Source organism: Bacillus rossius, chromosome 6, assembly GCF_032445375.1.
Source record: "Bacillus rossius redtenbacheri isolate Brsri chromosome 6, Brsri_v3, whole genome shotgun sequence".
In the NCBI taxonomy this organism is placed as follows: domain Eukaryota; kingdom Metazoa; phylum Arthropoda; class Insecta; order Phasmatodea; family Bacillidae; genus Bacillus; species Bacillus rossius.
Genome location: NC_086334.1, coordinates 55193447 through 55215676, shown reverse-complemented (window position 1 = coordinate 55215676; position 22230 = coordinate 55193447). Strand labels below are relative to the sequence as shown.

At 37.8% G+C, this 22230-nt stretch overlaps 1 protein-coding gene across 1 annotated transcript in view; it reads right to left on the bottom strand.

Moving 5' to 3' along the window:
• The window catches only part of LOC134533445 (fibril-forming collagen alpha chain-like), a 108704-nt gene extending 89377 nt beyond the window's left edge, over window positions 1–19327 (bottom strand). The window contains exons 1-2 of the mRNA XM_063370967.1: window positions 19135–19327; window positions 7166–7288 (exon numbers count right to left, since the gene is read on the bottom strand). Of these exons, the coding sequence (XP_063227037.1) occupies window positions 7166–7288; window positions 19135–19327 (316 nt within the window). The remainder of the gene's footprint in view (window positions 1–7165; window positions 7289–19134) is intronic.
• Window positions 19328–22230: the final 2903 nt, after the last annotated feature.

Here is a 22230-nt window from a genome sequence, read left to right as displayed (position 1 = left end):
AACTAATCCATTTGGATCTTCCCTCCATATGTAATATATCTCTTCTGGTGTTGCTTCTAATCTTATTTACAAATTTACTCCATTAAACTATGTTAATGTATATTTTTAAAATAAATATGTATGCTTGGCATAAGTACGAATGTTAATTCACACTACACGATTTTGCAAGCCTTTTGTTGCTTTTCTCCGTCTGCTCTTCGTTTTTTTCTTGCAAGAATTCTTTTGGTTTTCTGTGTAGGCTTCTATTTATTATTGAGACACTAATTCTCCTTGGAATTATTGTATTATATTTTTGACATTTATTCAGCCGGGGCAGTTGTCTTGTATAAAGTTCTTGTTAGTGGGAGGATGATTAGTTTTTATAAATATTTTTTGAAACAAGATTTATTTTTTGAATCTACCAATGAATTAACCAAGGACATTTACCAGTTGAATCAATAATTATATTAATATGATTTTTGGAATTTTTTTTCCAAATTTGTTTTGTTGTTATTTACGGATTTTAAATATGATAGCCAAGAAGTTAGACAAGATGATGGAAGCGGCAATAGTTGACTGACTGGTGAGATTCATAGTACTGTAGGTACTCTAGCGGATAAAAAAATAAACCAAGATGGGTGATGCTTACTCTAGGGGTAAAAAAAAATTAAATAAGTTGTCGGGTGGACACTCTAGCAGACATAAACATTGCAGATCCAAGATGTCTGCCATTACGTCAGTTTATGGAAGTAATATATGCCTTGGTAGTACTGGTGGAAGGGTCAGTCTGATTGAGTAAATCAATTAGGAAGGACCTGTCGTCATGGCTTTTACAAGTGCATACACCGGGAATCAAACAGATATCCTAAATAGATTAATTAATTAAATATTATAAATAAATAATTTATACATATTATTTGTATGTTTAGGAATTTTAAATAAATTTTTTTAAGATGCCGAGGGGTTAAGTTTGAGTTGTCTTTTGAGGATACTGACCCCTCCCTGAGGAAAATCAAGCCTCTCTAAGTATAGACACTCTTTAAGGAAAATTGGCTCCTTCGGATATTTTGAGGATACAAAATGGGAATTATTCTATGAAATGGGGAATTTTTTTATTCATTTTGAGGTATTTTGAGTAATTTTTGAGGATTTAGGTAATTTCCACCGTGACATCATAATCCAAGATGGAGGCTGGCACCACGACATCGCACCCTGAACCATCATGCCGGACATACTAAATTATACTGCTAAATGTCATATGTTTTCATTAAGGCGTGGATTTTGAACTCTACATTATGATTAATTGAAAACATTCAGAGGGAATATAGAGTGGTGGCTTAGAGACAATATTTGGCAGAATCGTGACCTGCTGGATTAAAGCGTCAGATTTTGTACAGCTAATATATACACTTGGTACTACCAAACTATGAGGTGGTGTCTGATTTTTGGGTCCGCCATCTTGAAATACGACGCCATTTCGGTTTTCTCCCAAATTTTTCGTCACTCGTTAAAAAACTGCTGAATATCGCCCTAACTGTCGGGTTTATGGCAAAACGTGTAAGCATGTGTTTTATTAACAATTAAATTTTCTGCATATGTGAGGCCACTACCATCTTTGTAAGTTGAATAGTTTGTGAGAAACAAATTTTCAAACTTTTATTTCATTGTCAATTTTTTTACTTGCACCAACACCAACACGAACAGTTCATGGTACTAACAACTTTTTAATTTTGATTAAATATTCAAAATTGATGTGTTTAATTGCTTAAAATATTTAAAATTTTCAATCCTTTCTTGAAATTTTGCGCTAAACATTTTGCAAGATACAATTTTCTAATAAAAATGTCTAATATTTAATCTTTTTGGAAAGGTCTTTTAAGAAACTTTATTTGCTTGTTTCAGATTTCTGATGAATGGAGAAAATGAGAAACATAATGGATTGGAATAAGTGTATTATTTGCCATAATGAAGGTGGAGATTTGCGGTCTCCATGCCATATATCGCCTGAAGAAGCAAGGAAAAGGTATGACGACTTTTTACAACTTGTAGCGGATTTTGAAGAACTCAAGTGTTCGCCATATGAGTTTATTGAATGTGGTAATACCAATACTTTATTGGAAAACAGTGCCAAGTGGCACAAACAGTGCAGACTAATGTTTTCTCAGTCAAAACTCGACCGAACAAAAATGCGACTGAAAATAAAAAAACGTAAACATGAGTCGAATGATCATGGCCGAAAGTTCACACGTCAGTCAACGATGCTGCCATCGTCACAAAGAAAAAATAACGAAACGTGCATATTCTGTATGAAAGAAGGTGTTCTTCATAATTGTTCAACATTAACTCTTGACAGAGGAGTGTGAGAAACATGGCTTACGAATTACAAGATACAGAACTATTATCACGAATCACTGGTCGAGATTTGATAGCCATAGAGGCAAGGTATCACAATAAATGTTTAACATCTTTCAAAAATCGCCACAGAAGTATGGAGAGAAGAAGAAACTCTGTGTCGTCTGATAACAGTTATATTGACACAATGGCAGAATCCCGGGTGTTTGTGGAGCTTGTCCTTCATTTAGAATCATCTGTGGAAGAAGGCAATTACATTTTCAAACTCTCTGATTTACATATTTTATATGAAAATCGGCTAAGAGTTATGGGCTTTCCGAAGAAAGTCAACAAATCAAGACTCAAAAAAAGCTACTTGAACACTTTCTTGGTGACTGTCAAGAGCAATATGATGGTAAAAACGTACTTCTGGTTTTCAATGAAGGTCTCAAAAAACTACTGAAAGATGCTATGCTATCACACGATTTTTACCAAGAAGCCCTATCAATGGCTCGGGTTTCCAAATTACTGCGAACAGAAATTTCTAATGCAGTCGTTCCTAAATTCGCAGGTTCTTTTGTGCCAAACTGTCAAGAGCACTCACTACCAGCAAACTTAAATTTTTTTGTATCGATGCTTCTATGTGAGCCAAATATAAAAGAATAGAGTATTAAAGTTAGCAATGCATGTCATACCATATGTCAGTTGATAGTGTTCAATAGCAAGGTTAGGACACCAGCATCTACACAACATATGCGACACACAAAGTCTAAAGAATCTCCTCTGCCATTATATTTAGGCCTTTGTGTCCATGTTCACACAAGAAGCAAGGCACTGGTAACACAACTTTATGAATTTGGGATTAGTGTCAGCTACGACCGGGTGCTAGAAGTTCAGGACTTGCTCACAACAGCTGCCTGCCAACGTTACATGGATGATGATTTAGTGTGTCCCACTCAACTCCGTAAGGAACTATTTACAGTAGGTGCTCTGGACAATATTGACCATAACCCTTCTTCAACAACTTCTATAGGGTCTTTTCATGGAACCAGCATAAGTATGTTTCAGTTTCCAAGTGTTATGAACCCTGGCATACCAAGACCTAAGATTATTGTTCCAGTTGCTGAATGCCACACGAAGCCAACACTACCCGATAGCTACCATATTGTTCCAGCTGTGGTTTGCCATACAGGAAGCCTAAAAGTACCAGAATGCCCATGTGGAATATAGAAGGCCAGTGTGAAAAGGCTATGAAAAAGGAACTACAGTGGATCAAAAATAGTATTCCCATCCTCCAGAAAGTAAAGATAGAAACTGATGATGTAGTGGCCTGGGGTGCTTATCATGCATCTCGTCAAACTGAGGCTAATGTTATACATGGTATAACATCCCTTTTACCTTTGTTCGAAGAAAAAGCTGCAAGCATAACCATGGTAAAACACGGCATGTATATTGTAAGAGCTATTACCGAAAGCTGCAATCCGAGCCAGGTTCCAGTCATTGCAGTCGATCAACCACTATTCGCCTTAGCTAAGTACGTTCAGTGGCATTGGCCAGAAATGTATGGAGAAGATAAGTATGTTGTAATGATGGGTGGGCTTCATATTGAGATGGCTATGTGGAGTATGGTTGGTGATCTGCTGCAGGATTCTGGATGGATATAATTTATTACTGAAGCCAAATTTGCATCATCCGGAATGGCCAATTCTTTCTTAACAACATCGCATAAAGTAACAGCTCTTTCCTTGGCAGTGCTTCAGGACAAAGCATTCAAATTTTAACCTGGACCACATGATGACGAGGCTTTTGTACAGTGGAAGAAAGACATGATTGGAAGAAACCCTACATTTGAGTTCTGGAATCTGATTTTGGAACTAGAACTCAAAGTTTTGATGTTTGTACTTTCACACCGTCAGAGAAACTTCCCTCTTTATGTTGAAGTTATGGAACAATTAGTCCCTTGGTTTTTCATTTTAGATCACATAAATTATGCCTGTTGGCTTCCCATTCACATTAGAGATATGAAGTATATTCCAGATGTCATCAAAGATCAGTTTCAGAGCTGTTGGTCTTTTCCGATGACCAGCAGGGCATTTTCAAGAATGCCTTTGGACCAGGCACACGAACAAAATAACAAGATGGTCAAAGTTGCAGGTGGTGCAGTTGGTCTGATGGAGAATCACGATGCTTTTAGAAGGGGGATGGTTTCGGGTCCTGAAATGTCACGTATTTTGAATGAATTTGAAGACATCACAGAAGAGTCCAACACCGATGATAAAAATCATGAACAGGGCTTTTCTACACAAAAGACAGTCAAAGATCAAGTCAACAATTTAGTTGAATGTATCTCATCAAAGTTCAACCCCTTCCTTGAATGTGACGAACTAATCAACATTTACAATCACGACTGTGTTGGAAAGGAAATGGTAAGCGAGCTACGCACAATGCTGGATACTGCAACAAACCAATATTCAGCATATATAAAAGATGTTATCATCGATAGGACAGTTTCAATAAACAGACCACTTAAAAAGAATCATGTAACACTCTTTCAGCAACCTGGACGTAGTGCACAACGAAATAAATGTGATCTGAGCACTGACTTGAAAAGTGAATATGGACATTTCGCTCAACTGTTTGTAGCATGCTAAGTGCGTCAAAGTGATCTTTCCGAGTTATTTTCTCACGAAAACCACCCATGGCCTCCATCTATAAGTAAACATGGAAATTTGAGACTTACAAGCGATAAGTCAGATTTGCTGTCTTGCCTTCCTCCTAGCAAAAATCTTGAACCACCTAAGTTTGATGTCAAAATATTTGATGGACCTTGCATTGTACATGCACTTCATAGATATGAGGCAAATACTTTTGGAGACTATTGTGATATCGTATTCTTACCATGGATCGATAATCAACTTAATGACTGTTCCAGAATAGATGTTGTACGAAACACTTACAAAAAAGACAGTCTGAAAGGAGCTACTCGTGCTAAGAGAGGGAAGGGAGAAAGGAGAAAAGTAAAAAGAGAAACTAAACTTCCTAAAAACTTTGTTACATTCCTTCAAAATTCAGAAAACAAAACCGAGCTCTTTGTCCTACTAAGTGATACAATCTCTATGCACAATGTACAAGAAGATATGCATTTGTTCATCACACATTGTAAATGTGTCAATTCTAAAACCAGTGGTACGCCCATGCCCGAAACTGATCACGAAGAGGCTGATACCAGAATGTGCCTTCATATACTGGATGCATTACAAAAAGGTGCAACTAACATCATTATAAGCACTGTGGATACAGATGTGGTTGTAATACTAGTAAGCATATTTTTCAAGCTACTTAATTACAAACCTCATTTTCAACTGTGGGTTGCATTCGGTAATGGTACAAATTTACGATATTATCATATCAATGACATTTGCCAAGAGCTTGGAGAAAACAGGTCACAAGCATTATCATTTTTCCTTACATTTACGGGCTCAGATAACACATCTCAATTTGCTGGTAAAGGGAAAAAAACCGCATGGAAAACATGGAAGGCATACCCATCAGTTACTGAAGGATTTCTTTTTCCTGCAAAACATCCTTATAAGCCAGTTGATAATAAACCAAAGGAGTTATAACACATCGAGAGATTAACATGTATCATGTACGATGGCACCACAGAACTCACCTGTATTAACGGGTCAGACAGGATCTGTTTACACAAGGAAGACAAGTTAAGATGATGCATAATATACCGCCCACACAGGATACTCTCTTTCAACACACAAATCGATGCCTCTATCAATCTAGCATCTGGCTAAATAGTTTGAAATCGTTTCAGGATACACCTAATCCAGCTAATTTTGGATGGAAATATAACGAAGAAACTTGGCAACCGATCTGGATGTCCATACCCAAAGCGAGTAACAATTGTAGAGAATTGATAAAGTGTGGTTGTAAGGTTGAACCCCTCTGTTCTAACAGTTGTTTTTGTAAAAAGGCTGCACTTGCCTGCACTGCTCTTTGTCACTGCAAAGGCCATTGTGGATAGTGGAATTGTGAATGAACTGTAAGCATCTTTATGTTAAAACATAAACATTTCAAATATTATCAATGTAACATTACAGCTCAGATATTTGTCATATTGCAGGTGCCCAAATGCATGATCTAGCTATGTTTTTTATGATTGTACACTTATTTATAATTCTTTCAACCACATTGAGGTCTATGTATATTTCCGAACATTGAAAGTTATTGGAGAAATGTTTAATTTGAACACTAACTGCATTTTATATTATCAGAAAAAATCTCAATTTTGTGGTTCACTGCAATGACGTATACACAATTAAAATCTAATAACTGGTAATTATATAGAAAAACATTGAAACTATTACATCTGTTTTGTGGATTTCTTCATTGTTAACCCTGTAGTTGGGGTTACAGTTGGTGTTATTTTTCGGTGCAAGTAAAAAAAAAGACAATGAAATAAAAGTTTGAAAATTTGTTTCTCACAAACTATTCAACCAACAAAGATGGTAGTGGGCTCATATTGCAGCAAATTTAATTGTTAATAAAACACATGCTTACACGTTTTGCCATAAACCCGACAGTTAGGGCGATATTCAGCAGTTTTTTTAACGAGTGACGAAAAATTTGGGAGAAAACCAAAATATCGTCGTATTTCAAGATGGCGGACCCAAAAATCGGGCACCACCCCATAGTTTGGTAGTACCAAGTGTATATATGAGCTGTAGAAAATCTGACGCTTTAATCCAGCAGGTCACGATTATTCCGCTAAGCCACCACACTAATATAAGAGATTGCAGTAGGTCCATGCTCCACGGGACAGTGAGCGGCGGACAGCGGTCACCTCGGTCCGGCGGCGGCGGCGGGGGCGGGGTGCGCCTCGGGGTGGGCCGAGGCCGCTCCGTGGTGGTGCTGGTGCTGGTGGTGCTGGTGGTGGTGGTGGGCACAGCGAGAGTGGTGGACTTCTCTGGAACAAACCACAGCACCCGTGACCACCATCTCCCAGCGCGACCTCGACTCAGCGCAGCGCTACTGAGGCGCGTCATGCGGACATCTTTCACGTTGACCTTACCACGCGCCACAGATACAAGTCCAGTATGTGTTAGCTAATAAAGTACGCAACGAAGATTCTCAGTTTAGGTTCAAATTTAATTGCAACAAACACGACGATGAAAACCTGCAAAGAATCTGACTCTGCCTATTCGCTCTCAGTTTTACGCTTTATTTTCGTTACGCTTTTTCGTTTTGCTCTGACGACAACATTGCTTCGTCTTACCCTAACGGCTATAAATAGGTTTCACTCAAAAATATGCCCAAACCGGTCACATCAGACGAGCAGATTAAAATGAAAAGCGAAAGAGAGAAGACGTTTTGGGAAGATAAGAAAAAGAAAACGCTGACTTTAGAAGCTTTAAGTTCTGCGTGGTACAAAGTTGATCAAAACTCAGTAGCGAAATAATGATAAAATATAAGATAACTTCCAAGCCACCGTCCGGCCTTTCACAGAGCAGTTCCCGTGGTAGCCATGTTTGTTTAGTTTTCAAATACGGTAAACAAGTTTCAAAACAAAATACTACACGTGTTCTTTCGTTACCTTCCGGTTTGTGATTATTATGAATATAAATCTCGACCATGTTATGATATCGTCTCTCAAAATATTTTTTGGATAAAATGTTTCGTAATTGTGATATTTAAGATTTTTTTATTAACAAACATTGGCCTTCAAACTTTAAATGTCCGCTAATTTTGTACCGCATTACTATGCAAAAAAAAACTTAAATTTTAAACACACGCAGGTATAATTTTATGATTTTGTTCGTAACAACAACGGTAGGTTACTTGCCAATTTTCCCTAGAAAACACCCTGGTGATTTTCTATAACTTTGTTAAAGATGCGAAAATTTGAAAGTCCTTCAGCGAATGAATTAGGGGACTCCCGCTAACTTTGAAAGTTGAGCTTCTACTGTTGCAGGTAAACATATATGCTGTTAGAAAAAAAACATAAATTATTTCTACAAAATTCTGCACTATTTATAAATGAACTACATTATTCAAGTTTCATATAAAACTAGTAAATTATCGCATTTAGAAAAAAACTTAATTTTTTTAAATATGTAATTTATTAAAGATTACCGTTACTTGTTTCAGAGATTTTTAATAAATACGTAATAAGGATAAATCTGTATTGAGAACGTCTTAGATTAGCTTAGCGACTTAATAAGTTTATTATATCCGTTAGTAATACACTGCAATTTGTTGAGATTTATTTCTAGATAATTCTTAAGTGGCTATTCTCGTAGGGCCTATATATGATAGCTTTATTTAAGTAATTTTAATTTACAATGCACTGTATATGATACTATACAATTTATTTAGTTATTTGATGTTTTCCACTTAAATAATTTTTACCTATTAGTGAAATTAATATTGCTTTATTTATACAACTATACATAAAAAAATACTCATATGAAACCTATGAAATCATAAGAACGCATAACGGCAGGGAATCATTGAAGACTTCTCGGAAAGATAGCGCAGAACTTCACTCCATCCCTGCTACTAGTCTGGATATACTGTTTAACCGCCTGGGCTGTGTTCACTCCGTCATTGTAGGCACTCGCCTGTTTTCCACTGTGCGTAGTCCTGGGTGTTTACCTGTGTGCACCGCAGCAAAACTGCATTTCGACATGGTGTACTGATCTATTTTGAGCGGAATTACTTTTTTTAATTTTTTTTATTTGGCTATTTGTTGATTTTTATAACCCCCTTAAAATAGTGCCTCTTGACAGAATTGTTACAGAGTTGTAGTCATTATGAAAGACAAATAAATAATGAAATACTAAACACCAACTATTATTTAACAGGAGAAACTATTCAGCATTTGGTCACTATAAATATATGGTATTCCATTATGTGTTTTGCTTAGACAGAGATCCATATTTTTTAATATATAAATTATTCGCAATAATTTGTTGACTAAAATGGTTAAAACCAAGATGTCATCTTTCATAAATTTACCCTTAAAATTAAAATTGAAATATTAACAGATGATGTGCTTGATGAAATACAACAATTAAATGTATTTCCGAAATTCTCGTAATAAATTTTCCTTATCAAAGTACAGTGTAATGTATCAGAGGCATTTAAAAACTTTTTCATCACATTATAAAATTGTGCCTGAAACTCTTGAGCTCTATAGCCTACGTCAGGTAACATAGCACAAAGGAAAAAGGCCAGTGGTAATGCACATTGGGAAGAGAGAGTTAATGCACAGTAAAATGCGCACCAAAAACTAAGAATGAGACACGCCGAGGGCGTAAATCTGTTGGATATACAAGAAGGAGAACTGGGGGGGGGGGGGGGGGGGCGGGGATTGTGGCCTGAGACTTGCGCGTGGGTTTTAACCAAGGAGCACGTAAGAAGATCTGGAGTGGACATGTGTAGGGCGAGAGCGAAGCCAGCCGGTTGCGAAGAAGGGTTGAAAAGAAAGAGGAGGAGAGCGTATTTCTACTGCAAACGCAGCCCCAGCCCACTTGTCCTTGAGGTTTGAGTGGTGATGGTGTGCGGCTACAATGGTGATTTCCTGTAGCACATATGGCTGTACAAATCGATGGAATTCCAAGCCGGATGGCGTTGCTTTTCACGGGTAAAAACAATTTTTTTTTCATTTGTTAACTACATTAATTCCCAAAACTTTTGAAGCATCAGAAAAAAGTGGCAAATGTTTTAAACAGAAGTAACTAATCTTCGAACTTATCGACAAACCTAAGAAAACTAAATAACAAAGAGAAGTTGTTTCAGTTGTAAGTACAATTCTTTACTTTTTCATAGATTTCCAAAACGTGACGTCAACGACAGCTCTGGGAAAAAGCGACAAAGCGGAAACATTGGACTGCGTCTCTGAACCATGCATTGTGTACAGTGCATTTTGAAGACAAATGAGTCTTAAGAAGCGAAAATCGAACTCGATTAAAGGATGGTATGGTGTTCGGTATATTAAGGTTTCCCTCAAAGGAACGGTTTCACAATGCTTTTAAGATATTAGTAACATCCCAACATAAGTTAAAAACATTTCTCTTAAGAGTGTGCTTCTTAGCATTAAAAGACGCGCCTTAATTATTTTGCAAATTTATCGTTGTTATGGTGACAATGTCAGGGGTTTTCGTATTTTTTTTTAAGAAATATAGTACAGTATTAGCAACTATGTTAAGAACTGTTATTTTATTCACACAGAGAAAAGAAATACAAAATGCTAAAATTTGGCATCTGTCTTTTTATATCCTATATAGGCTTGTTATTATATGTGTGTTGTAACATGTATCAAATGTTAAATATATTCAACAATATTTGGTAATTATATATATTTAAAAACTTTTATGTACGCTACTTGAAACTACGTGGAAGGTTTTCATTCTATAAAGGCCTATTAAATGATATTTTAAAAAAATATTAATTCTTATGCAAACAATTAATAAAATTGAAGGTTTCTTACATTGTCATTATATGTATAGCATTACAGTTAATCCAAAAATTCTCTACCAGTGTTTAGCTAAGGTTTGCATGTTACGTTGGTTGAGTAAGTAGACTGGAACATGAACATGTTATTGAAAAGACTTCTATCTTCTACTAATACACGTTTATTACAAGAGATTTGTAATAGATTAAATGAGGTAAGTAATAATTCGTTTTTATAAACGTTGTGTATGAAATTATAAATTTTGAGACCTATAATAACATAAAGAAGTGCGTTCCGAAGACATATGTCGGTAGTGTTACCCACTAAAACATTATTACCACTTCAACTCCCTGTAAAAATAAAAGTATGGGGTTGAATGCGTCAAGAGGGGTATATAAATAAAATTTGAGGCTTCTTCCTTATTTCATACGCTGGTGTCTCCCACTTATAATTGCAAACAAAAATTTTTCCACGATGTTGTAATTTACTCTGCGTATTCACAAAATCTTTTGGCAGTAAATAGGTATTTAATTTTTAAAAATGAAAGTATTCATTTTTCGAAAAAAATATTAAAGCGGTGTGGGGGAAAATGTTTACAGGTACTTCAGTAAAATTTTCAGTTTGATTGTTGTGATAGTTTCGGAGTTGTTGCGAGTTTAGTTTGGAGGATTTTTCGGCCACGCGAGGCAAGTTTGGCTCGTTTTCGTTTTCTTCCAGCGTAGGAAGCAGGGAACAAACGCCGATACCCGGCTTCACCTCGCATCCTCTGCTAGCCTTCCCTTGTCCTCTCCAGATGTATTCCTGTATATTAGCTCCATGGTTTTAACAGACACGAGTCATCTCTGGATAGGGATCTTGTTGTTTGTTGTGTACTGCCCATGCATGTAATAAGCAGATGACTTTTAAATATACAGAATGTTTTTAGTAAGACATAGATTTGACGTTTAAGTTCATCAACCCCGTTTCACAGTCACGGTTTCGCAAGCGCAAGCGGATTAGCGGATCCCCTCAAAGAAGAAATTCTTACTTACAGGGGGCAGCTTGCCCCTTGCCCCCCCCCCCCAAGTAATTGATGAGGGGAGTTGTCTCTCTTCGCGCGACTAAGCTCTTGCCGGTCAGCCTGCCACCGCGAGAGTCTGCAACCCGCATGACTCGCCTGGCGCAACCACGCACGCACGCACACACACACACTCGCTAATCGCTCGCGGCGACCTGGGGGTCACACTTCTGACAAGCGTAGAAACATATTCGCCGGAGTTTGTTTTTGCCTTTTTAGGCCGCGGCCAACGACTGCAGCTGATAACAGCGGACTTTGTAGCTCTTCAGTAACGAAGCAGCTATATAACTACACGCGGATTCATTTTGGTGTGTTTCTTTTTTTCTTTTTGAGGTTCGTAACCCGCGATAACCTGCGCGCATTGAAAGAATATTATTTTGGCCGGTCGTACAGAACACGAATCTTGACATTGCAGGGCAATTTGCCATCTCATACAAAGGATTATCTACATATTATACGTAATAACTAGAGACCTGTAAAATTCGCGATTTCAAATCCCTAAAGGATAGACTCCATGATCCTCTATGCACTCGTGCAAATTACATCTTCTGATTGGTTACCGACTCGTAACACCTGTTGACTGGAATGATCGTGATTCGCTAATTCTTCTGTTAAAGATTTTTCATTGGCCCAGAGTCCTTCAGATAAACTGTGGCCCAATCACTGAAGCAAAATAATGTCAAAAGTATTTGGACTCTATCCTATCGCGAAATGAATACGCGAATTTTACAGGTCTCTAGTAATAACATTTAAACCTGCTTAATTGATCGTGTTAATATTACTGTGATTTTTGTAAAGATAAAATTTAAAAAATTGAAGTAATACATGGGTACTTTAAATAATGCCAAAAAAACTACTTAGCCATTACTTTACATAATTAAAATTTGTACTGTCGTAAAAATTGATCTCCATTAATAAGTAAGCAAACAGCCACGACCTTTGTAGTAGCACATCCATAAACATAAACATAATGAAAAAGGTAAGGACTGCTGTTGTACATCTTTCGCATGAATCGCTCTATTACATGCCGAATGTTTTCGAACTGACCTGGCACTAGGCCACTGGAGTCCTACTGAGGCCTACTTGGTCTCCGGTTAGGCACCTCTTTGTGGACATTAACGAACGTGATTCGAAACACTCCAGAGTAGATGAGGGGGGGGGGGGGGGGAGATGGTCGCAAGAGTGATAGCCCCTCCCGAGTTCAAATTTCATTTTTTAAATTATTTGGTAGTGTATATTGATTTAAATAATTTAAATAATTTAACTTTTCTTACATGAAAATTGTTTGAAACTATTAAATAAGAGCACTCGAGACCACAAATGTGTAAATATTCCAAGCTCACCTCTGACTTATTCAGGCTCCTTTCACGCTGTCCACTCAGTCTCAGTCCCAATCGCCCGTGTGAACACGGGCTTGGAGGAAGAAAGAAAATTGTTTGTATTGTTGACACAGTGAAATACATGCCGTAAAAATATAAGATATTGGATTTACACGATACTTTGTAGAGCAATAACGTAAAGTTTTCTAACCAACAATTTATTTTTTTTAAACTCTAAGATTTCGATTCCCTCCTGCACTTCTATAATAAACCTTCCGGTGTGGAAACTTTGATTCCGCCGTCGCTCGAAGGAACAGCTACATGGTACGTGGCAGGAAGGGGATTGGTTGTAAACGCGCCAGTGAGTGCGTGATCCCGGCCTATGCTGGTGTTGAACGCCCCACTCAGTGTGGACACTTCTGCTTGGTTTCATGTCACCACGGTGAGGCGCCTTCCTATTGGCGCGCTCGTAGTGCCCCGGCGTGAAGGCAGCCTTAATGACGTGTTTGGCAACTGCATCCTTTCTTTGCACGATGGTCTCTCCTGAAAAGTGTCCATGGAGCCACCCCCGCCTGTAGCCTCGTCGCTCAGCCTGCATCTATAGAGCATCTCGTCCTGAGTTTGCAGAGTGCGTTCAAACGTGAGTTTAAAAAAATATTATTCTAGCTTTAATTTGAATAATTTTTTTTAATGCTAACGTGAAAACCACACAAAAAGTTTTTATTCTTGTTTTTATTTAATGAAATATATTACTCACGTTTCAAAATAATATTCGTTTAAAAGATTTTCATGGGCGTCTATTGCTGGTTTTAACTGTATGTCACGGAAAAACACTACCATCTGCCTTGGCATTAGTGGTGGTAAGTCATTCTGCCGATGGCTTCTGTGGAGGAAGGAGCCATCGCCATTTTCAATCGAATGCCCTCGCCGTGTTGAATCCAGAAACTTTTTATAAATTTCTTTATCAATTTTTAATTAAGTAATTTTTTATATACGAAATTTTTTTGCCGAGTTTTTAGCTTAAAAATGACGGCTTTTCAAGATGGTGGACATGATGTCAATATTCAAAATGTTGGATTCATTTTTATTAAAATTTTGTAAGATAAATGCTTTATGAATTTTATTTTTTTTTTTACAATTTTATAGCTTAAAATATACGGATTTTCAAGATGGCGACCGTAATGACGACTACTTCTAGAAACCACAAGTTAACAAGAAAAATGAATAGACAAATGCACAGAAAACAATTCGAAATCAGCCGAAGTCAACTATTAAACCCATAGACAGCACAGAGAGAATTAGGTGGAAGGAATTTGTTTTCCAGAATATTTGTTTAGTATCATCGTTAGGTTTGTCTGTTTGTCGCTGTGTTGTCCAAGATTGTTGTTTGTATTTGCTGTAATTGTTATAACTGTCTCATTGTTGCCAACCCTCTGTTCTTCTGTGCTGTGATATACTTTTCCGAATAATTCCTTGCAAGGGATTCTCTCTGTGCTGTCTTTGTGTTAAAAATTTGACATCGACTTAATTCGGCTGCTTTTCTGTGTGTTTGTGTATTTATATTTCTTGTTCATTTTTGTGGTTTGATAATGACATTGAGGTAACACCAGCAATGGAGTATGTTCATAAATACAATACAACATAGCCAGTAATTTTTTTTAACACAAAAAGGCTGAAGAAGAACCAGTTCGACGCACTCTTTTTCTATTGGTTAGTGCAAGAGTTTCCTTATTGATGTATTCAGATATTTTATTTTAGTGCAATGGGATTCTATGAAAAACTCCTATCCGTGCTGGAGCGAGAGAGGTTAAACACATTTTGTTTAAAAACAGATTTAAGTATTTAATTTACTTGAAAGTTTAAACTAAAATGTGGTCTATACTGTATCATGGAGTCAATAGTTTTAATGATAGTGAAACATATAACTTAACCTACTGTCCTCATAGAAATAACATTATTTAGCTGGGTACCACGCGATATTTAACCCGAATACATACATACTCTTATACTTTGAGTGGAGGGTGGGCAGCTAATTCTCGTAGATGAATCAATCAAAATAAATAAAAGTAAGTTATCGTTTGGAAAATAGGTGTACGGAGGCAAATTAGACGTTCTTGTCGCCTAAGACACCGTTAGGGACGGTACTAAGGCAGGGATATTGGCGAATGTAATTCGGGCCGTGGACTGAAGCTGCAAAAGCAGGGGAGAGCGGAAATGAGGAGTGCTGGATGAGTGTTCCGAGCGGGGTGAGCCGGACGTGACGTCGCAGCGGCGCGGGGGCAGAGGGGCGGGTGGAGTCGGGTCCACGCCAAGTAGCCAGGGGCAGGTCCGGGGTCCCTCCCAGGATTCAACAATAAAATAAACACAAGAAAAAGAAAAATTAAAAAATTAAAGCAACTTATGTCCGTGAGTTCACACAGTGATTATTTTAAAGTTTATTAGTAAAACTGCATACGGTACAAATCTCTGCCTTGCAGTCTCACAAGTGATATCATTGGCAAAATGATTTTCCAAGGACTATCCTTGTAAAAGTACAAAAATATGTTTACAGTGTATAGAGATTAAGTGCTTTCCGAACCACCCGGTGCTTTGAGGCAGAGTCACGCCGGGGAACTGAGCTCAATAAAATAGGTGAAAATATTGTGTAGCGGCTGTACTAAAAGAATGAAATGATTGTTAGTGCATCGTACACTTTGATTAGTTCCGTTTGGTAGAGTTTTACGTGCATGGTTACATAATTAGTGTTAGGAAATGACTGAGCATAAATTTAATGGACGGCAGGGAATGCTAAAACATGCATATTTGACAATGACCAAAGTTCAGAAACGAATGACCGCCAAGTTACAAGTGTGAAATTTCATCGCAATTTTGAATCTCGTGCGCATGAGGGCACTACACCATTGTCTGAGAGGAAGCACCAGTGGTGCTCAGACGCTCCTCTGGAAGAAGGCGACAAGCCGGGTGCAGACGTTAAGGGTTAGAAATACGCACCAGCAACCAGCAGGCTGGTGTAAACTATCTTACTTGGTGTGGAACTCGCAGTTCCTGGCAGTCGCTGAGTGAGACGCTTGAAGGTCTTGATTTAAAACAATTTTATGGAAATACACCAATGCGTATGTCATGATACTGTATGTCATAGAAAAACCTCAAGAATGGACATGGCATACAGTATAAGGAAGTAATGGCATAAGTCCCAAAAATTGTTTTAAATCAATCTTCCCCGTTCAAAGGATGATAACCAAAGCTTTTGGGTTCTGGAGGAAGTATGGTTGCAAATCTGCAACTTAAAGGAATTAACGGAAGGGCACCACCAGTAGTGGAGCCTGCGACTAAATCAGACTCAGCACGGGAAACCTCGCCAGGCCCGGACACCGGAAGGATTGACAGTTTGTCGCCGGTAGCACGAAGGGAGACAGGAAGCGACTATTTAGCAGGCCAGAGTCTTTTTCGTCAGCGGGACCAACCCGACAAATCGCTCCCCCAACTAGGAGCGGCCATGCGCCACCACTCACCGGATCAAGATAGATCTCTCAATCTTTCAGTACTTACTCGTGAGTTTTCCCCGAGTTGAGTCGAATTAAGCCGCAGGCTTCATTCCTGGTGTCGCCCTTCCGACAGATCATTGAATTCCTACGTTGGTTTACGCGCACTTCAGTTGTGAAAGCGCTCTTGCTGAATGCGCACTTCTCCTGTTGACACTCCTCTCGCCTCCCGTACACCATGTGCATGACGACCATCTCTGCGAATGTCAAGTCTGACATGCTATGGTGATTGTTAAAAACGCACCGTAATGCACCATACTCACTGAATCGTCAAAACACTCCTCTTAGAAATTATAGTGAAACGGCGCGTAATGCCTGCCGAATTGAAATATGCGCGATTTTATTTGCGCCTGTTACTTTACAGGGTTGTGACTTGGACTTTATTTGTTAAAAAATTATTGCTTGTATTGGCATTGCCTGCTATCCGTTAAAATTTTTCCCAGAATTTTCCTGACATTCTGTATAGACACTTAAAAAGACAGTCAGAGACCCGCGAGACAGCGGTCTCCGTACAACTGAGTACCGACTGAGTGCTGATTGGTTCGAGTCACGCCGGGCTGAAGGGATCAAACCCAAAGGTCATCGCCATCGAGGAGCTAGGTCGAAGGCAGGTATTTGGTGATAGGGCAGTGCCTGAATGCTTTTATGGGGGGGGGGGAGGGGAGAACTCCGAGAAAACACACCACGTCTCAACAACGTCAACGGCGTTTTTCACTTGCGAAAAAAAAAAATCCGGGCTTAATGGAAACGGAACCCGAATTCTCTCGATGGGAGGTGAGGGTTCTGGGGAGGGAAGAATCATTGCTGTGAAGTTGCGAAGTTGCGCAGCCCATCTCCGGGACGAAGTCAGTAGCTGCGCCGTTCTCGCAGCAAAATACTCTCTGTGTTCGGATCCCGGGAAACTCATGGATGTGAGTCGCCTTGTTCACTGCTTCAGTATGAAATTGGTTTGTAAGATATTCCTTTCTCGTATAATTGTTCTCCCTGAATAATAACGGGTGCGATTGTTTGCCTAATAAACTGATGGCAATGTTTATTCAGGTTTAAAGACTACGGATGTGTGACATGGTATCACGCCGATACCGAATTCGACACGTTAAGCATGCCAGTGGGTCGACAATATTTTGTAACTGGGTTAGGCACGTCAAAGGGGAATATGTAAAATTTGATACGCTGGGACTTGTATGCCCGGTAGAAGCCGGCTTTACGAAACCACCTTTGATGTGGTCAAGACCAATAACTGAGCTTCAATCGACACGAGACAGACGTCAACCATCGGCATCAAGTTCCGTATGTCACACAGTTCTATTTGGAAATGACTCCAATGGGCACTTTCGTAAAATATTTTGGCTCTAAAATTTGGTGCTTTTGCTCATGATTTTAAAGAAATAACACTATTATGGTTAATTGTTTATAGAAGGTTTTACCAATTTAACAGGTGTTTATTTAATGATTTTAAGCACACTAAAACCCCTTTTATATTTCAATGAGATTATGTAATCGTGTGGCATACAATTGTGAATTAACAGCTTGGATGTTGCCTTTGTTTTATCATAATTCTAGTAACGCGAGTTTCTTAGTGCTTGGAAAAAGACGGGAAACAATTTTTTATATATATATATATACTTCCGAAATTTATCCTAAAAATAAAGATATTTTCTACAAAGGCAACAACAAGCAGTTAATTCAAAATTGTAAACAACTTTATTCCATGCATTTCATGCAACAGAAAACGTCACTAGGACCACCATGATTTTTTGACAAGTTGGATGACTTGGGTTTCCATCAAATATTTTTCATTTAGAACGGGTTTTAAAATATGTTTGATGTTGGGTGCGGTCAGCCAATCAATATGGTACCTAGCGAGAACGGAAATGACGTTTTTTAACGTCACATCGAATCCTTAAGAAGGCGAAGAATGCTTTGGCTATTAAAAAGGTTATGTGGGTGGAAAAAAGTAAAATAATTTTAGTATGAATGTCGTATGCAAAATAATTTTATACGTAATAAATAACTTAAGTGTATATAACTCTTAAAAATCACTGAACACTTATTTAATTATGTTACGGGTGTTTATGTGAATAAAATTAACAGGGAGTTTCAAAGTTAATTAATGCACAAAGAACATATAAAACTTCAAAAATTCATCCAGCAAAGTGATGCATAAGTTAATTTAAACATGAGATTAAAAAATATATGTTTGGGTCTGAATCAGACCAAAAATAAATCTTGATAACGTGACGCGATTAAAAATATATTTGCGGTTATCTGGGCAAATTTATTTGAAGGCGGAAATTGGAAGCCATTTTCCGACCAACTCTAGTGTCAGGTATGTTTGGAGTCAATTGTTCGACAGCGAGACGGGGTCTCACTTGGCGAGAGATGTGGGACTCATGAGCGCAGAGCCCCGGCCAACAGACCGACAGGCAGAGTGCTCACCAGTCTCGTCGACGCCGTACTCGTACTCGGTGTCGTAGTCGTCGTAGCCCTCCTCGTAGTCGTCGCCGTTGGCGCCGGGCCCGGCCTGCTGGGCCTGCGGGCGCTCGCGGCGGCGGGGGCGGCGCGCGGCCCCCGGGGGCGGCAGCAGCAGCAGTGCCGCCGCCAGCAGCAGCAGCAGCGGTGGTGCCCTCATGCCCGACGTGTCGGGTCGGCGCGAGGACCCTCACTGGGCCGCCGCCCGCCGCCGCGCGCCTAGGAGGCACGGAGGAAGGGAAAAAAACAGATCGCGGCTCCGCCAGCGAGGTCGGTCCTCCTTGCTCCATGGCGTGGAGGGAGGGGTCTCGCCTCATCTTCAGACGTGCCTCTCGCGGCCAGCTCGTAACGATTAGTCGTTTACTACGTGGTACCCAAAAAAAAAAAAAAAATTATTTTCCACACACGAGCGAATTATATGAAGTAAACTTTTCAATGATCTAAAAAAAAATACAACTTTTAAACTTAGTTATTAAACTCTATTCACAAAACGTTTCCTAGGTAAATAATAATACAGTGTGTTTTTAATGGGGTATGTCGCATTACAAGTCATTATTTTGTATTTACGTTTAACACGGTTAAACTTCAAGACTTTTAGAGTGGCCGATCTTCAGTAAAGTGACTCTATAAATATTGCATACATTTTGCACAAATAGCTGGATAAGTTGAATTTTTAACTTTTTTGTGCAGTTTGAATATGGAGAACCAAATATAATAAATAACTGAATTTTTTTTGGTTTTAAAGGCAATGCTAGTGGCTACTGCGTGATAGAGTTTTAATTCCCTAAAAAATAGTTTATTTTAAAGCTTTTTAAAATCATAAAACATTCTGAGGATTTTTTTAAAAAAATAGATAAATTTATTAAATATTTTCTGAAAGAAATTAAACCATATCACATAGTAGCCGGTAAAATTGACTTTAAATCTAAAAAGTTTTAGTTTTATATCCCATTTCATTTTCCTTATCCATACTGCACAACAACGTTAGAAATGCAAATTTACCAGCTAATAATGCAAAAAGTATTCTTATAATTATGTATTCATTTTGTGAAATTACATCTACTTGAAAAATCAGCAAGTTTACCCGTGTTGAACATAAATATAAAATAATGACCTGGGATGGGACATACCCACTTAATTTAATTTAAATATTTTAAATTTTAGTGTTTAAGAAGTACGTTTATCAACTATTATTATTCTACTCCGACTTTTTTCCAAAATTACAATTTAATTATGAATTGAATTATAGTCTCTTGTCAGTGTGGTATGTTATTGATAAGTTTTGGTTCATTTATGTACAAATGAACAACTTTACACAGCAAACGTATAACATACAATAAGGATTGCAGTAGTTAACAGTGAATGAGAAAACGTTGGTAGTAGCATAACCCAAAGCTTATTAAAACATAAAGCTTGGAGTGCATGAAATTGGCACTCAGATATGACTGGACTAATTCCAAACACCACTTTCTACACAAAAAAAGCTAATGTTATGTCAGTTCTACCATGTTTCACACTCAAACTGTACCAAAGTGAATTTTGTACGTAACTTGATTGATGTCAAAATTTTCATACAATTCCGCAAACCACTTTTTACGAAATTGATACTGTTTTGTACGAGGTTTTTTTAAAAATTTTTTCAGAAATTTCTTTGTCCCACCTTCCTGACCAAGCTAGTTACTATGTTTATATTTTAAAGATTTTTCCAAGGAACCTCAAAATCTTCACAAAATCCAAGCAACACATTAATTTATTCATGATCTGTGAATAAGTTTCCTAAAGCTACAATTCGCCTCTGCTGTATTCAATAAATTGACTGGCACAGATATGACAGGTATTGATACTGTTCGTTTGTTCACAAATAGCTACATTGCGCAAAATAAAAATTCCACTCTTGTTGGAAGCTGTGTAAGTGGCTCAGCCAAGCCCCACAAAACATTCAGAAGGGTTCGGTTGTTTTCTCCCATACAGGCCATTCTTACATCCCGCCAGATTGAATTATTGGTAAAATTGAGATAGAACTGAACAAACTTTTTATCGTAGTGCTTCATGGTGAATATTATATCCTTTTCAGTAAAAATTGAACTTTCCTCCACCCTACAGAAAAATTGGAACTTCATAACTGAAAGATATCTGTATCTGATGTGATAAAATCTACACATACGAAGCATTTAAAATTCCCTCAATGTAAGAGATTTATATTGACAAGATCAATTAAGAGCCCTGCATCTATTTTTGTTTGAGGTGAGTGTTTTTACAGAATGCATCTATAAAAACGTAGAAGTGTTTTAAAACGTGGATTTAATTTCAACGATTTAAAAACTATTGTTTGGAAACTGGAGTGCAGCTATAAAGAGAGTAAGCAAAAAGACATACAAAAATCTTTTGTGTAAACATTTCGAGAACAACTGGAAAGAGGATAAAAAAAACCTACTTGTCATCACTACAATCAGTCAATGTCAGCTTGTGTCTTTAAGCAATGAACAGGAAAGTGGTGTAGATTATGAACCAATGGAATCTCAAGAAATAAAAATTTGAAAGTAAGAAGATAAAACTATCAGTGCGAATAAGTTTTTCATGTAATTAATCTGAACAGAGATTTTGTTTAATTTTTTAAACTTTACGTGTCTTGAAAATTTTTGTTTTTGTTCTTTGTTAATTTGTGGGCAATATTTTCACACAAATTAGATTAAAGTAAATTATGATGGGATTTCCTTCCATAGTTCAATCTGTCCGATGTACACTGCACCAAAACCCAATTTGTCCTTTGGATATTTCAAAAACCCACTTTGTGCAATTTTAAAATAATATTTGCACAAAAAATAACTTGTTGATATTTATTTACTCGTAAGCATTAACTATTTATTCAAACCAAAAGGGTTGGTGAAATCTCAATACATTAGAAGTTCTCCAGAGGATAGTAACACGTTTTTTCTCTTCTGTGAAAAATCACGTAGATAGGACAAAGTGGTGTTTGGAACTGGTTGACTCATATAGACTATGGTAGCCCAGAATTGTGTTGTTATTCGGGAAACTTGTCGCTATTGGTGGCTGAAGTAGAGG